Source organism: Pseudovirgaria hyperparasitica (assembly GCF_010093815.1).
Source record: "Pseudovirgaria hyperparasitica strain CBS 121739 unplaced genomic scaffold EJ05scaffold_12, whole genome shotgun sequence".
In the NCBI taxonomy this organism is placed as follows: Eukaryota; Fungi; Ascomycota; class Dothideomycetes; order Acrospermales; family Acrospermaceae; genus Pseudovirgaria; species Pseudovirgaria hyperparasitica.
In genome coordinates this window covers 804,193-820,412 of record NW_022985560.1, presented here as the reverse complement: position 1 = coordinate 820,412, position 16,220 = coordinate 804,193, and the positions used below count along the sequence as shown (strand labels likewise).

General features: G+C 51.6%; 5 protein-coding genes across 5 annotated transcripts; 1 reads left to right on the top strand and 4 right to left on the bottom strand.

Annotated features, from left to right (window-relative positions):
* Positions 1 to 109: 109 nt before the first annotated feature.
* EJ05DRAFT_518667 (uncharacterized protein) lies at positions 110 to 1,509 on the top strand. Its single transcript, XM_033748703.1, has one exon. The coding sequence runs from the start codon at positions 161 to 163 to the stop codon at positions 1,238 to 1,240; it is 1,080 nt and encodes a 359-aa protein (XP_033598519.1). The 5' UTR covers positions 110 to 160; the 3' UTR covers positions 1,241 to 1,509.
* Positions 1,190 to 3,064, bottom strand: EJ05DRAFT_512630 (uncharacterized protein). Its single transcript, XM_033748353.1, has 4 exons — positions 2,710 to 3,064; positions 2,137 to 2,652; positions 1,890 to 2,078; positions 1,190 to 1,835 (listed from the first exon to the last, which is right to left on the bottom strand). The coding sequence occupies exons 1-4, from the start codon at positions 2,758 to 2,760 to the stop codon at positions 1,404 to 1,406; spliced, it is 1,188 nt and encodes a 395-aa protein (XP_033598518.1). The 5' UTR covers positions 2,761 to 3,064; the 3' UTR covers positions 1,190 to 1,403.
* A 333-nt stretch (positions 3,065 to 3,397) lies between these two features.
* EJ05DRAFT_502532 (uncharacterized protein) lies at positions 3,398 to 3,910 on the bottom strand (the record flags this gene model as incomplete). Its single annotated transcript, XM_033747274.1, has 4 exons — positions 3,398 to 3,472; positions 3,564 to 3,656; positions 3,763 to 3,820; positions 3,873 to 3,910. The coding sequence occupies 4 exons, from the start codon at positions 3,908 to 3,910 to the stop codon at positions 3,398 to 3,400; spliced, it is 264 nt and encodes an 87-aa protein (XP_033598517.1).
* A 333-nt stretch (positions 3,911 to 4,243) lies between these two features.
* On the bottom strand, positions 4,244 to 7,854 carry EJ05DRAFT_512628 (uncharacterized protein). The gene is made up of 3 exons (XM_033748352.1): positions 7,523 to 7,854; positions 4,942 to 6,093; positions 4,244 to 4,883 (listed from the first exon to the last, which is right to left on the bottom strand). Exons 1-3 carry the CDS (start codon positions 7,583 to 7,585, stop codon positions 4,692 to 4,694), a joined length of 1,407 nt encoding a protein of 468 aa, XP_033598516.1. The 5' UTR covers positions 7,586 to 7,854; the 3' UTR covers positions 4,244 to 4,691.
* Positions 7,855 to 8,634: 780 nt separating this feature from the next.
* Positions 8,635 to 13,128, bottom strand: EJ05DRAFT_478107 (uncharacterized protein). Its single transcript, XM_033744386.1, has 5 exons — positions 12,336 to 13,128; positions 12,159 to 12,279; positions 12,063 to 12,111; positions 11,627 to 12,014; positions 8,635 to 11,579 (listed from the first exon to the last, which is right to left on the bottom strand). Exons 1-5 carry the CDS (start codon positions 12,634 to 12,636, stop codon positions 9,061 to 9,063), a joined length of 3,378 nt encoding a protein of 1,125 aa, XP_033598515.1. The 5' UTR covers positions 12,637 to 13,128; the 3' UTR covers positions 8,635 to 9,060.
* Positions 13,129 to 16,220: the final 3,092 nt, after the last annotated feature.

Sequence of the window (16,220 nt, the reverse complement as noted above, 5' to 3'; positions counted from 1 at the left end):
TGTACGACATATATCATATCTATTTACCCTGTTCTGTCATAGCCCGCCTCATCGGAGCTATCTAAACTAAACCCCGGCCGAGTCGCATTCCGAACATTTCACATCCCCATAATTAACCACCACCACCACCACCATCGTCGTCCAGAATCCCACCCAAAAAATGGCGCACACGAAAACGAAACCTCGCCGACGATCCCTCCCACCCTCCAAGACCACCCACAACAAACCCAAATACTCCATCAGTAAACCACCTCATCCACCGTCCAAACCCAAGCGCAAACCCCAGCAACCCTCAAACCCAGCATCCTCCAAGACCACCACCACCAACACCTCCTCCTCCTCCTCCTCCTCCTCCTCCCCCCCAACAATCCCCTTCTCCCCACACGACGCCATCCTCCTCCTCGGCGAAGGCGACTTCTCCTTCTCCCACACCCTCATCTCCCAGCACGGCTGCGCCGACCTCACAGCAACAAGCTACGACAGCCGCGCCACCACCCTCCAGAAATACGCCACCGCAGGCGCAAACACCGCCTACATCACCGCCGAAGGCAGCCGCGTGCTCTTTTCCATCGACGCCACGAAACTGCACACTTGCACCACCAACAGCGCTCTAAAATCCCACGTACAGAACCGCGAGATCGTATGTACCGACGGCACGACGCGGCGCGGCACGGGGTACGACTACGTCGTGTTCAACTTCCCGCATACGGGCGGGCTGTCGACGGATGTGAACCGGCAGGTGCGTGCGAATCAGGCGTTGCTGAGTGGGTTTTTCCGCGGGGTGAAGGGGTTGGTGCATGGGGAGCGGGGGAGTGTACTTGTGACGCTGTTTGAGCGGGAGCCGTATACGCTGTGGAATGTGCGGGATTTGGCGCGGAGTGAGGGGTGGCGGGTGCTGGGGAGTTGGGCGTTTGATTGGGGGTGTTGGCGGGGGTATGGGCATGTTAGGACGGTGGGGGATTTGGTGGGGAGGGATGGGGAGGGGGCGAGTAAGGGCGGGGAAGAGGGAGATGGGGAGAGAGGTGATGTGGTGGGGGATGGTGTGCAGGAGAGGAGAAAGCCTGGGGCGTGGTCGGGCAATGACCGTGCAGCGAGAACGTATTGTTTTGGGCTTCCTGGCTGGACGGGGACTGGGGAAGAGGGCATCATGAAGCTGCTCGGCGGCGCAATGGTACCGCCCGGCCAAGGCAAAAAGCGGAAGAGGAAAGCGGGCGGAGAGAGTAGTGATGATGATGAGTAGTATCTGACAGAGGAGGACTGTATACAACGCCACCCACACACAGTATGACTGTTGCTGCTTGTACATAACGATATACCCGCCATTCATATAATGGCAAAACCGAACCCTCCAACGCCACGCTATCAAATCCAGACTGACCTAACTCTCTCTCTTCCCCTGTGTATTATGATATAAATACCTTCTTGACATCTTCCTCACGACACAGCTTGTCGAGTTCTGTCGGATCTCGAACCATGCCCTTCTCTGTACCCAGTTTCTCGTTTGCTTGCCGGAGGAACTCTCTTCCGTATATACGCCCATGTGGCAGAACGACTGGATCGGGGTCGACATGGCTCTTCGTGTGATGTGCATAGGGAACGTTTCGAGCCAACTCGTGCAGCTCCTTTGAGCATATAGGACATAGAGTCGAGGCTGCGCTGGAAGCGTTACCTGACGAGCTCGTATGTTTTGAATGACAGGCTGGTGTCTTGAGGGCGGAGAGACCAGCAGACAGGGCGATATGAAGAAGGGGGCGTTTCGGGAGGCCGAAGATTGTGTGATGCGTCTCCACAAACATGGCGGCGATATCGTGATTACGTTCCGGAGAGTACCAGGTCTTAGAATCGTTAGCATGAGCAAATACATTTTTCGAAAAAACCAGACGACTTACCAAATAAGGCTCGACCTGTACATCCTGACGAAGCACCAGCATCGCCGCAGCCTTCATAACCACAGCCCTATACTTCTCATTCGGCGGGGTATAGAAATGCTTCTTTGCATGCATCAAGGCCTCATTCAGCTTGCCCTCCCGCACAAGCATGATATACTGCGACAACCGCAGCTCAAACACAAGATGAATCTGCTCCCCCTGTCAGTCCCTGCCTCCTGGAAACCCCCCTATCCTATGCACAACTCACATTCAGCTTTTTCAAATCCTTGCCATGCTCCGCACACCACGCCAACGCCTCCGCCGTTCTGCCCTCCTTCAAGCTCTTCTCGATCCGCAAACACTCCACCATACTGCCCACATCCACCAGCTTCTCAATCCCCTTCTCGGCCGCGAGCTGCCGCGCACTCTCAACATACCCGCTCCGCAGCATATAGTCCACCAGCAGCCTGTTCAGCCGCGTCCTGCTCCACTCATCATACTTGACGTCCATGACCGTCGGGATGCGCTCCAGCGCGCGCAGATGTTCGATGCGCGCCTTGCTCTGCTCCTGTAGTTCTGTTTCCTCGGCTTGTAGGACCTCGAGCTTGCGCTTGAGGTTTGCCATGCGCGAGATCAGGGTGTCGAGGGCGGAGACTGGGTCGGAGGTGGTGGAGGCGGAGGACAGGGTTTTTGTGAGGAAGGACTGCTCGCGGTCGACTTCGCGACGGGCGGTGGCAAACTTCTTGCGCGAGAGCTCGTATGGCACGCCGAGGAGAGGTCGTTCCTGTATGTCATGTTAGAGCGGAGCGTGTGCGTGTGGTGATGTCGACGGGGAGCTTACGAGGAGGATCTGTGACTCTGCATTGAGCTTTATCGCAGAGAGTTCGGCCATGGTGACGGAAGTGATAGGTGAAGAAAGGATTCTAACGAGGGTGCTTCAACTCATGAAGAAGGTTGTTTCGACCCCGGAAGCTCATGGATGTGGTCCCAAGGTGGCTGTAGACGGATGGCAGGTAGTAGAGGGTGGGGTGGTAGATGGCAGAGGTAGCTTGAACACCGGCCGCCTATAGTGACCGTATAAGTTTGAGCGAGGAACGTTATTGCCACACAAAATTAGTCTAGTAAAGAGACTATATGGTGTCTTTGGAACGATTTCTAGTACTGAACGCTTATGCTGCATGAGAGATGTCTTTGTCGAGCTGTTCTAAAGCTAAGTCACAGCTTGGCACCCAAACACTATAACATCACATCAGGTCAAGCTAGTCCTTCAACAAACGCTCCTCAAGAGCCATGTATTTCTATACCATCCTTCCGCTAAGCGCGGACCTACAAAAAATATATAAAACCCAGCAGATTCTCAGTACCTAGCCCAGTATGCCGAGGCTTACATAAATTCCGAAAAACGCCCTGCACCAGCAATCCACACATCCTTGTTTTGCGGAGTCCAAATGCAATTAGTACTCCTGAGGAGAGTAGTCTTGGAAAGGAAAAACGGTAAACTCGATACAGCTTTGAATGTGTCCATTACTTTATAGCGATATGGCGCCCCGGCGGCTTTCGCGGATGTGTAGTAGGCCTTGGCTGGCGCAAAAGATGAGAAAGGCCTGCATATTACAACGTTAGCTGGTGCTGAAATGTGATATCAAATAGGCTGTGAGGTATGGTGAGAGGAGGTTTCCGGCAAAGAAGACATACCCCGTATACCGCCACAGCGCCGAAGACCGCTCCCGCAACCGCCGCTCCATCCTTAGGATCGTCTGTTGAACCCATCATCGAGTGGTGATTTGCCTGTCAATAGTGTCAGCCATAGTCTTCAGTATCTATCCCCTATCTCAGCCAGGGACCTGGTCCTTTGTTGCTCTTCTGTTGCATGGAGTAAACGGGGCTTGCGTACTTTAAACAGAGAACCGATGATAGAAAGGATTATGATAGCAAAGACCGATACGACGACGCTGCCAGATGTCAGGAACTAGTTCGCAGCTCTCGTCTTTTGAATCCACATACCATGTCCATGCGTTCAGCGCAGATACGACGGGCTTCATTATGGGGGCGGTTGGTGTAGGGACGGGAGCCTGACGTAGGCTTGGATTGCGCGGTTCCGGTCGAGCAGACTGAGGAGCTTTGTAGTGAGAAAGTTTGTACTGCAAAGTAGATACTGAGTCTGAGTGGATTGCTGATTGAACTTTGGCAGGGATGGGATTTATGTCTGGCCTGATGACGGATGTCCAAGTTCGATTGTCGAGTCGCCGCGCGCAGCCTACCTACGACGCCAAGATCTGGTTAGTCAGCGCATCCGTAGCGGAAACATTCGGACATCCACGACAAACGAAATAGGTACGCTTAATATCTGGTCTCCGTTCACACAAAATGTAGTCATAGCTTTTAGCAAGATTTATTAGAACTATAAGACATATAGAGCGCGAGCTCAGCGAGTGATAGATCTACGTAGAACTGCTCGTCCGTATATTCCCCCTACCCACACCTCAGTGGGCAACCAATCGAGTCTGCTTTGCAGCGACCATCACCATTATGATGCCCATTTTAAAATCCGGCGAACAATACAACAAGGGTATAGAAGCAACAATAAACGATTGACAAACCCACGATTGCGCTGTTGATTTACAAGAAGAAATCAAAAACAGCACGCACACGCTATGCAAAAGAGAGAGAGAAAGAACACATAGCAACATAGCATGAGATATACCTTGTACAGCGGATATGAACCCTGTCGAACGCCTCCTAATAATAATCGGCTCAGAAGCCGATGTCTTGGTAATGATGACCATTATAGACTTCTCGCTCCCCCTCATTACTGGTAGTTAATCACGCCACCGCGGTTTGTGGCATTTGCGAGAATTGATGGGCTGAGAGATTTTGGTACGGGCTGTAATCAGGCCCGGAGCCATGGCCTGAAGCAGGGATACTGGCCGGCGGAGGTGGATAAGGGAGATCGGCTCGACTCGAGCTGTTCTGTGCATCGATGCCGATTTGCGGGTCTGGGATCTGAAAGTCGAGCTGCGAAGAACGTTAGCATGGGGTATTGTAATGGGTCTTGCGCGACGCAGCAACGTACGGTGAGATAACCCGTTCTGCGCAATTCAATGATCCGCACGCCCTCTGGCTCGCCAACCTTGTGGTTCCAATCCTCAATCCACTGCTCCAACTTCCTCAATTTTGACTTGACCCCGGAAAACCCTAGGTCGTCCCAGAGCCACAGTGTTGCAACGCCCAGAATGCTGTCTATCCACGCACGCCCACTCAGTGGATCGAAAGCTGCCAGGAGCTCTTTGTTGATGTTCTTGACCACGTTCCGGAATGTCGCCTCCGGCACCAACGGGTCTAGCACTTCAGGATACAGATTAGCAAACGTCGGTGCCAAGTCGCCCGCTACCATCCAGTCTCGTTTGACTCGTATGATTCGCGTCGAGGCATGTAGCGGCGAATCCAGAGGTACGTGTGGATTCGTGTGTGGGAAGCACGGATGCGAAGGACCCCATGCGTATTCTTCGTCATCGTCTGCCTGATTGGCCTCCTCACCCTCCTGAGTTCCGTCCAAAGGGCCCAGAGCCGATGTGAACGAGTTTCTCCTCTCGAGCGGCAGACTGGCCTTTATGGACATGCGATTCAGCGACCTCGGCTCGCCTGTTTCCAGATCTGACCCATGGCGCGCATTTGTAGGTGGCTCGGGGGTCGAAGCACCCTTGATACCCGCGGCAGCAGCTAGTTGCTCCATCTGAACTTTTTGCTCGTCTATTAGCGGTGAACGGTATGCGCTGTGACTATTTCGCGGAAGGCCAATGCTGGTTCTCCCAGTCAAGCTTTCTAGACCTGCCGAGGACGACTCGACGTTCAGACTCGAGGGATGTGTGAGGCTCAGACGATTGTTCTTTTGCTCCGGAAAAGTTAGCAGGGGGGAAACGTCGCCAGGCTCTGCTCGAGAAGGTAAACTTGCAGCGATCTGCGGATAGGAGATGGGAAGGTTCGGCAGCGGAGGAGGACCGCGAGGCGAGAAGTTGACCGGGTTCCAGAGTCTTGCAGGAGATTGTCGTGGAAGGGTATTCGCAGGATTGTTCCAGCCTCGATTAAAGATACGGTTCGTCAGGGACCATCGAGCAGTAAACGGGAGGTCGTCGCTGGGTGGAGTGCACGCAACCTCGGGCGGTGATAGCGGTGATCTAGGCGTATGCGACTGGGAGGCCGTTGTTGCGACGTCGAGGAAGCCGAGCTAGAGCACCAGAGACTATGGATACGCGGCGCCTGGGGAGGTGGTGATGAGTCCGAGTCTGACAAAGGAGAGGCCGTGATGGGGGCAGTGAGGTTGCGAGCTAAGCAGGTACCGAAGAGGCTAAGCCGGATTGGGTGCGATTGAGGAGCGAGAGCCAGCATTGGGGGCACCGGAACGCTCACGCACAATGAACTCGTGCGTCGGCAAACACCATGAAAGAACAAGAACAATGTATACAGTACAGAATTGAGAAGCAACAGAGAATGTTTTGTCAAGCAACTAGAACGAAGAACCAAGTAAGGGCGTTTTGCATAAATGAACAGAGGGGAGCAGTCAAAGCGTGCCCGTGTGTGTGTGTGTGGAGGAGGAGGATGGAGTCAAGGTAATAAAGAAAAGGCAATAATGCGGCTCAGCAGCAATGCAGACCACGGTACCTATAGCAGCAAAAGCATTTATTTTAGTGGATAAAAGTATACAGACGCGCCGCATGATACCCGTCCAGATATATTCACTTTGGCCCGTCCCGACACAGACGCGCACCATCTCATCTCATTGCTTGGACAGACAGGCTTTTGCTCTGGTGGTGGAAGTCTGGATCGATCATCTGGGGCTAAAGAATCAAGATCCAACAACCACACAGACAGCCTTGACTGCGTCGAACGGCAGACTTATCCAGGCGAGTCCTTGTCTCCTCCCCGCGTGCGGGCCACACTCAGACACGAGATGCCACACACCAAACGCCAGCATTGGCCCCAATGTATCATGGATGATGCCCGGTGCTGTCCATCCATCAGTCCATTCCCAGCTGTTTGTTCCTACAAATCTGCCCTGCACTGCCCTCGTAAAGGCAAAAAGCTAAAAGTTCAAGGCCACGCAAAGAAACTTCCAGCCTGACGTCGACACGAACAGCACGTTCAAGTCCATGGAGCAGGATGAGGTTCAACAGCTTCTAAATTAGTTCAGGCACGAAAGCATACTAAGTACAATAGCACCACACATCGTTGACTCCTCCCCAGGCTAAGTTAGAACCCAAACCACCGCCCAGACCCCCCATCAATTCCCCTCTTCTTCTCATCGGCATCCCCTCCGTCCCCCAAAATAGAAGACGCACCTCGCTGGATAGACTTTCCCCTGACAGCGGGCCCTACAACATTCCTCGCATCATCACTAAATTTCATCATCTTCATGATCACCACACCACCTCCACCACCCATGAGTAATGCAAGAAACAAGCACGAGTCAGGAAAAAATCATGCCACTGCCACTACTACATACCACAATCGAGGACACAGATAAAAAGACCAGGATCCCAGTGCACACAGAGCATCGGGCGCACACGTTCTCAAAGTTACGCCACGAGGGCAAGGAGCGAGAGAGATGAGGCGCATGATGTCAGTTCTCAGTTTTCAAGCATCAGTGACATCCATACTTCCAGCTCGTATCTCTCGCTCTCAGTGCCTCTCTGCCTGACTGCTTCCAGAGATGCCGCCATTGCCGTCCCCTAGAAAATAACCAATACAACAAACAAACAAAAAAAACCGGGTCCATTCTAGGCAGGGACTACCAGCCAGGTAAGAACCTACCTCGGTATGCACCCATCCTCTACATAATAACCAATCGCATACTTCTTTTCGTCGTGATACAACAACAACAACACCCACCTCTGAACAAAAACAAAACACACAAACGAATGAAACAGAGTACTCATTCCATCACACAGTCCTACTCCTAAACAGATAGCAAAACCAAATCAAGAAACACATACATACATACACAACCGCCAAATACCCCTCGCCATTCATCCCCTTCCCCTCTCTTCCACGCCCCTAATCACCTTACCTACCCACCTTATTAATTCCCATCCCATCCCATCCCCTACCATCCCGTCCATCCATCCCACAATACATACCGGTCGGTACGTACCTGACCAAACCCCGACGATCCCCTCCCCATTACAGTAATCCCATTGCTACCCGACGGATAGACTATCCATACCAACTAACTTCCTGATGTACCGTAGGTCCCTCCCCTCATCTCTCCTCCCCTCCCGGCGGGTGGGATCCATTGCAGCAGAAGCAGCAGTAGTAATAGTAGTAGCAGCCCAAGCCCAAGCCCAAGCCCACCCGACGACGACTACCACCAAAAACAACACCAACCAAGAAAAAAACCCCCCTTGGGAACAGACACTAGAGAATGCAAAAACGTGGCTTAGTTTGACATCCTTCCCATCGTCTGGTGGTTCCCGCGGCCGCCGCCGGCTGTCGTCAGGACCACCCCGCCCACCAACGTGTTTGCTTTTCGCATTTTCTTTCTAGTCTGTCTACTACTAATTACCCCCTTTCCCGCTGCCTTCGGTGCACACTACACAGTATGGGTTTGTCTCCACACGTCCTGTCCAGAACTATAGTTCATGTCTCTAGCTCGAGCGGGAGAGAGGCAAAGCTGCAAAGTACTAACTAAAATTAATTACCGAAAATTGTTTGATCAAAACCAAAGACCAAAAACAAAACTTGACTGGATGCGGTATTTGGAATGGGTGAAGAAGAGATGATTAATCATTACTAAATTAATGGCCACTACATACAGATATCGAGGTATAGTTTGTTGTGTGTGTAGCTTAAAAGTAAGGTCTGGTCTAGCCAGATGTTATTTTTCTTGTGCAACCCCGTTGCGAGTTGCCCATATATATGAAAGGCCGTTGACGAATCTTACCACCCGGCCGTGAAACCCTGGATATCATATTTTCCATCCTCTCTGCAGATACTCTCAAAATCATGATCAACTCGATCCGAGTTGCCCCGTTTGTATCCCAGCTCTTTCGGTCTTTCTATCCCAGTCCGTCCTCGTAAATACCGATCCCTGCGCGGTATGAAACACTGCGCCCAAAATCCTACAATACCTCCCTCCCTTCGTGACATTGCATTTGCGGCAGCGCCCTCTTGTAACACTGCGATACCATCACACCCTTCAATGCGCGCCCTTGGCCTTCGCCTGCATCTTTCGCATTGCTTCTCGGTGCAAGTCTTGCATATCTCCTCTGCGCATTATATCATCAAAGAACATGTCGCGACTAACAGCCGCTACTTCTTCTTGCTGTTTTGCCATTTGCGACTGCCGTTGATGCTCCAACATCTGCTGTCTTCGGTTCTCATCCACGAATCCTGACTGCCGCGACGGAGCAAGGAGTTCGCGTTGCGACATGCGCCAGCGAGCCATTCGATTTGCTTGCTCTGCAGCGTCAACTCCGGATGTCCGTTTTGGCTGGTGTGAGTCGTAGATGGCATGGACCTGTGTAACAGGCGGCGGAATGAGTTGCATAGTAGATTGCGTAGGATTCAAGGTATTCCTCTGCGGACCAGAGAAGCGACGCTGCTGCAACATTTGCTTGCGCTCAGCGAGCGGGATGTCATCTTCGTCTGTACCCAGTGGACTCGGCGTCGCCATGTTTCGGATAGACGCTGAATCAGAAGGTTGTATGGCGCTGGCAGTAAGAAGATTTGGAAGTGATGTACTGTTAAAGTTCGTGGACGTGATGCGACTGCGCATCATGCTTTCACGTCGGTTGATGAGCGTATTAGTCGGTAGAGGCGTCGCAACATCCCTGCTCCTGGCTTCTGGATCCTCGAGAGGAGATTCTTGTACGATCTGGTCAATAATTGGAGTTGACGAGGTACGGAACCCCATCCCTCGACCCCCCAATTTTGGAGCTGACGCGTGTCTGATCAGGTTTGGTTGGGGGATCGTGGTACTACTTTGCGTTGTCTCTTCCGCAGGAAAACTAGGTGGTGACTGAGCAATCCTTGAGGCAGGACGCTCCAGTCTCTCCAGTGCGCTGGCCCGGCCATTCATACTAGGAGTGGGTATATCTCTGGATTGTCTTCTCGACACTGGGGCCGCAGGCTCTGGTTGAGCGGGGATAGTTTCTGCCATCGTCTTTTGGAGATCCTCAATATTCACGGGTGCAGCAGCTTCGAATGAGAAGCCGGTCTCAACCCGGGTTCCTGGAGACTCTGGCTCTTGAAGCTCAAGATTATCTGAGCCGAGACCATCCTGATCAGCGTCTGCAGCATGTTTGATCCATTCGTTGGTACGATAAATCAAGGCTGTCTTTGATAGCTTGTCGGGTAGTTGGTCCGTGATACTGGTAACGCGAGACACCCTCTCCGTACTCGGGCTCCCCAGAGCTGAGTCGTCAAGATTGGACTTACTGTCTTCTGGTATTGCTCTTTCCAGCTGGCGTCTTTCTCGAGTCGCACCATGCATTACATGTTTAGGATTGGTACTAGGAGTTAATGAGCCACGAAGACCATGCTGGCCGATGGAAATGCATGAAGCATTCTTCGACGACTCAATTGTGCCGACTTCTGACGCAACGTCCATGAAGCTTCTCGGACGGCCTTCTGAAGTCGGGCTGAGATTTCCATCCGGTTCGTAGACATCGATCTTTGGTAATTCGTCTCGGATATTCAGCCACGAGTTTGGGCGAGAAGGAGGCGCGGTTGGCGGTAGTGAAAAGTCGTCCATGTCCAGACCGTCTAGCGTTGCTGCAATCGACGACCTCCTATCCTCTTCGATATGCGGGATGATGAGGTCTTCCTGTGATGAGGACACATCTTGAGATCTGCGATTGCTGATCTGAGATAGTCTCTTGAGACTAGAGGTAGCGGAGAATCGTTTAGAACCACGTTTGCTCGCTGTATCGTCATCATCATCACCCCTATTCGAGTTGGTGTGTCGGTTCGAGGTGAAAATCGGTATTGGTAGTGGCATGACAGCTGGAGCAGGGACGGACACGCGCAGCGACGAAGAAGCTCGCAAAGATGTCCTCCTGCTACCGGTCAACTTAGCAACCTCACTCACAAAAGAGTCCGGTGATTTCACTTGTTGCCTGCGGTCGGTTCCATCGTTCAAAGAAGAGCAGTACCCAGGTAATTCCGAGTCTCGTCGTGTCGTAAAGCTCTTGTCCTGGGGATCAATATCATGAATCTCGTCCTCCTCGGCAATTGCGACTGTCACTGTACCAGTGTCTGGTGCAACGTAGTAAGGAGAACGCGTATCGTTCATCTTATCAATGTTGAGCATCTCAACGGACTCCTGGGGTGTCGCTTGTGAGGAACGACGAGACGTTTCCTGACTCGCACAGCTCATCGACAGCTTAGGCACATCGCTGATCGATGACTTTGACTCTGCGACAGCTTTGCCATGTTCTTTGTCGCCGTGTGTGGCTTCCCACTCCTCTTGTTCTCTCGCGACTTGATTTTGATATCGAAGGTTAGCTTCCGAGTCTAAGGCATCTAGGTGCTTCTGACGTTCGACCTGAGCTGCAGTCTTCTTGTCCTTGCGCTCCCGCACAATCTTCCACAGCTTCAACTGCGAGATGACGGCAAAAAGGGTCAGAATGATGATCGCGGCGATTTCCACAGTCATGCCACGAGTCACCGGATATGTCTGAGTCTCTAGTGGGAAGATGGCCCTGTTGTTCAAATCTGTGCAGAGTCAGTACCAGTTTGTCTGTGGAACAGTGTCAACGTACTCCACAGGTAGATCCAGAATTCTTTATATCCTGCTCGACTGAAACAATCGATTCCAAGAACAATGATGGTAGCTCCAGAGAACGCTATGCAGCCGATGGAGGCGTAGAGACGAGTATAATGGCTGAAGGAGAGCGAGAATGCGACTGCGGTGAAGGCGCAAATCAGACCAACTCGACCTCCTGTTGACTGAACAAGGCCTCCGGACTTCAGAGTGAGGAACCACATGCCAAGGCAAAAGCCGCCAAGTAAGCAGCACAAGCCTTCCACCATGTCTTTAAAGATGAAGGTCAGACAGCCAAAGATCAATCCAGCGCTCGTAATGGCCACCAAATAACCACCCTGGACACCATCACTGACATCTTCCTTCACAACATACTCGATCAGGACCTGCGCGAATTAGGTCCAATCACTGCTTGGTAAAGGATGAATGCTCACCGTGACAGACAGACTTGCGAGATATGCAGTGGAGAAGAAGATTTGTACCCTGTAAGAGCTTAGTGACATGAAAACAGATGGGAAGCGGGATCGTACATCTCATGTCGAACACCAATAAACCCATAAGCTCCACCAGTCAACAGCAGGATGGCTCCACCAACACCGACAGCTGGAGAGAGTCGAGGTGTGATGGGCAGTTCCCCGGAAGCATTGTCGTCTGCCAAGAGTCAGATCGAGTTCAAGCCAGATATCATGTAGAATGAGGATCCTTACATATTTCGGAAGTCGCCGTGGGATCAGGGTTCTGACCGATCGCGGTTGGAGCGTTGGAGTCAGCATTGGTGCTTGTTGCGGGTGGCTGTATGGTCGCAGTAGCGGGTTGATCGTGAGCTGACGATGGTGGACTGGGGTCTCTGGTGGATTCAGGAGCACTGCTGGATATAATTTCGGTTTGTGAATGTTCGTCGTTGGTGTTTTCGTCTTGTCGCACGTTGTAATGGGGTCGCAAGGCAAATGTAGGAGTGAGAAGGACGATGAAGGTGAATATTAGGAGAATATAGCGAAGGGACTTCATAGCGAAATAGGGTATCTTGTCGTATCTAGGAGAATTATAACGCAACTCTTAACAAATAGCAATTGCCATGATCCGAAGAGCGATTGGGATCGGAATCAGAGGGAAACTGGAGAAAGACAAAGTCGGAAGTAATGAGGGCGCATAGGTAAATGAACGAGTGAGGACGGAGGGAGAAAAAAAAAGAAGCAGCAAAGAGTGACAAAGAGCGTAGCGGAGTGAGAGGCTGGAGACGAAAAGCTCCGGAGACACTACTTTAGGTACAGCAGCAATTCATGCATACAACAGAGATCGGAGAAGAGTGAGATTGAGGTGTATAGAAAAGAACGAGTGCGGAGGATGGTGGTGGTGGTCGAAGTGACGAACGACTCGGAAGGAGTAAGATCAGGCAAGACCCATGCATCAGATCATGCAGGGCTGAAGTGCGATTGGTGCGCACAGGACGAACAGACCATGTGGGAGGAAGGGAAGGATTGGCAGGCAGAAGATTTGCAACGAATGACACGAAACGGGGCAAGATGAAAGGCGTTGTGTGGATAGCAGCGGCACAAGTGGCAGTGGATGATTAGTGGAGCAGCAGACATACAGAACAAAGCTGGAATTAGGTTACAGATAGGTACAGATACGGATGTCAGACACACAGCCCATGATCCATGATAGACCAGGGGCACAGCGGGCCGTGGGACAGACTAGAGAGTGTCTGCTATGTATACTACTGCTATTTGCTCAAACAGCCGTGGAGTAGTAGTAGTAGTAATGGTAGTAGTTATGTATGTGCCTATAGGCGCCAGAACAGGGGGAATAGCAGGACAGGCTACGGAACGTGATGCTCCTCTACGTCCAATAATTCCACATATTCCTAGGAAGATGCTGATGCCCATGTTACAGCTGCCAGAAGCTTGCTCACCTGCAACAGGGCACACAGGACACAGACACAGACACAGACAGAATGAAGAAAATACACACAACAACCAAGTGGAGCACACGTTCTGCTTGACGCTTCACCCTTCACCCTTCACACTCCACAACTCACGCAAGCTTCACGCACATTGCACAATTCGTAGTTTACGGAAAAAAGAAAAGAAAAAACCTCAGGCAGGGATTCCCTGTATAGAAAGAGCACTCTACGAATCAATAATAAAATGATGTGTTGAACTCGACTACGCGACTTCCACATCCGATTATGGAATAACACGTCCCAAAGGAGACGGACATTGGCCGGTGGTGCCTGCCGTTATTGGCTCTCGGCAACAAGCGAGATTAGGTGGAGACAGGGAGATGTAGCTGAACTGCAGTGCGGTACCGCGTTGTTTTTATCCCGTCAGGCGCTGTTTTCATCATGCACCTCGTGAGTCGCTGCTGATAGGTGTGACGGGCAAAGTGGGTGACAGGAACGTTGATCGCCAATCGCCGCAACACTTGTTCCCTCTGTCTGTCCACCGTCCCCACCTGAGCACCCTTCTACCTATTTCTCCAGTATGCTCTCCTCCATTACAAGCATAAACATCTATGCGGCATGATACTTCAACTGAATCATGAGCTGATAGTGTATATACATGACGTCTGCTCTGGGCTCCAGATTATGACGTGCGCCTCGACATATTAATCACCCATCCTCATCTGGATAAAGAGTTTGGTAGCTATCGATTGCAAGGCTATGCCCATGTTTCTTGGCTGCGGGCCCGACCTCAACGCCGGCCCTTGTCAAATTTCGCCTCGTCCCAATCCGCCAAAGCCTTGCGAGCATCTTCATCACCTCGCGCGCATCGAGGCTACGATGCGCTTACGATGCGCTTGCGATGCGTTGCGATGCGCTGCGATGCGATGCGATGTCGGTCGCACGGAGCATCATTCCCCACTGTGAATGAATAGTCGCGTTCGAAATCTCCGCTCGTGCTTCATTCTTTCGCGCGTTGCCCGATCGTGATGCGTTTTTTGTGTTTCCTCGGGTATTACAGTATATGCCTCTCCCATCCGCGCGCGCGACCCAGGACTACGTTTTTTTGGTGAAAACTAGAGAGATACGCACGTCCTGTCGTCTGTTGTTCAGCACGGTAACAATCATTTATCAGCTCGAAATCTCGGCTCGTGTATTGGTTGCAGACGCCATGCATAACTCCAAAACTAAACAACCATAGCGTTACAAAATGTCCGGACGCCTGGTTACGCCTCTGGCAACTTGTGGCTGACGGCTGTATATCTGAAAAGTTCCTTTGTTGCAGAGTAATTGCAGACATCGAGACCGACTATCACGCATGGTTGTAGCCGCGCTGCTAGAGCATGTTCAACCTAATTTGTCCATCTTGTATACAACAACACCGGATGCTACCAACTGAAAAACTGTATCTGTACCCTCTGTTCGACCGTCTCTCTCATCCTCTGCACAAAGCTCATTTGCACTAGACAACAAGGCGTACCACTTCCTCTCCTTTGTGCAGTCCTCTATCGTAGCGCAGAGCTATTGGCTTTCTGCAAGACTCGTATGTCATCACAATAGCCAAAAACCCATCTCATCCTACCAATCCTGCCCGCTCATGCTCTCCATGAACCAAGAAACTGCCATGTACAGCGCCCACTCACAAACCAGATCGCAAATGTGCCTCGCCCAATCCAGCTATGCACAGCAGTAGAATCTCCCGAGAACGTTGACGCATATCCCTCCCCCGCGTGCATGCTCTCAGGCAAAACACCACACGTCACTGGCATCACGTATCCAATGCCTGTCTACCGTCTGAGCGTGCACCCGACCCGACAATCCAGACAATTCGATCAACCACGATATCGCTTGACCATGTATGCCTCCTCCGCCGAGCTCGAGCTGAAAGTCCCTTTGTCCTGCCTGCCAGCCAGCCTCCCTGCCGTGCAACGCCGCACCGTCAACGTGTTTAACCCACTCTCCATCTTTTGTCCCTCCCTCCTTTCAAAAAAATGATGCAGGCGCCACTCCGTTACACTGCCTCGTACGGGTGGTGGTGTTGGGAGGTCCAGAGCTAGAGCCTACCTACCTACCAGGCTGTCTGTGTTTAGTCACGCAGATCGCGGATATCCGAGCCTTGTGAGTCCCAGGGCCGAGGAAATCTGTCTGGCATCATGTCTTGTACTGCGTTGGCTTCCTCGTAGTGAGTGTCTGTCAGATTGAGTATATGCTATGTAGTGTATGAGAGGGGGATTAGGGATTGCTGGATGTGCACGAGATAGCTATATACTATAAAACCCACGTATAGCTTCTTTTTGAACTGGGCTTTATACAGTGTCAAAGTGTTTATCAGAAGTGAAGACAATCAACACCCATACCACCTCTCTCCCCCAAGATCTTGCATTTCTGGAACACGATCAGATCGGCTTGAAGCATTGCATTGCATGCATTGCATGAAACTAGACTTTTCGTCAAACACTGGGTTACGACCCAGATCTCTCCTCGTACACCTGCGATCGCACTACATGACATATCATACCATACCAAACAAGATCTGCCTTGCTTGCTTACCTGCTTGCTTGACAAGCGCTGTTTTGACAGCAAGGCCCTACCTACCTACCTACCTATCTACTGGGTTACTAACTTCTGTCATTGGACGACTGGATGTCCA

Excerpts from the sequence above, each read along its gene's own strand:
- EJ05DRAFT_512628 (XM_033748352.1), bottom strand. The coding sequence starts at position 7,585 with ATGGCGGCATCTCTGGAAGCAGTCAGGCAGAGAGGCACTGAGAGCGAG. Across the intron at positions 6,094-7,522 it reads GCGAGAGATACGAGCTGGAA|CTCGGCTTCCTCGACGTCGC; the intron begins GTATGGATGTCA and ends CTGGTGCTCTAG. Across the intron at positions 4,884-4,941 it reads GCAGAACGGGTTATCTCACC|CTCGACTTTCAGATCCCAGA; the intron begins GTACGTTGCTGC and ends CGTTCTTCGCAG.
- EJ05DRAFT_478107 (XM_033744386.1), bottom strand. The coding sequence starts at position 12,636 with ATGAAGTCCCTTCGCTATATTCTCCTAATATTCACCTTCATCGTCCTT. Across the intron at positions 12,015-12,062 it reads TCGCAAGTCTGTCTGTCACG|GTCCTGATCGAGTATGTTGT; the intron begins GTGAGCATTCAT and ends TAATTCGCGCAG. Across the intron at positions 11,580-11,626 it reads ATTCTGGATCTACCTGTGGA|ATTTGAACAACAGGGCCATC; the intron begins GTACGTTGACAC and ends GACTCTGCACAG.
- EJ05DRAFT_518667 (XM_033748703.1), top strand. The coding sequence starts at position 161 with ATGGCGCACACGAAAACGAAACCTCGCCGACGATCCCTCCCACCCTCC.
- EJ05DRAFT_512630 (XM_033748353.1), bottom strand. The coding sequence starts at position 2,760 with ATGGCCGAACTCTCTGCGATAAAGCTCAATGCAGAGTCACAGATCCTC. Across the intron at positions 2,653-2,709 it reads CAGAGTCACAGATCCTCCTC|GAACGACCTCTCCTCGGCGT; the intron begins GTAAGCTCCCCG and ends CATGACATACAG. Across the intron at positions 1,836-1,889 it reads TACAGGTCGAGCCTTATTTG|ACCTGGTACTCTCCGGAACG; the intron begins GTAAGTCGTCTG and ends AACGATTCTAAG.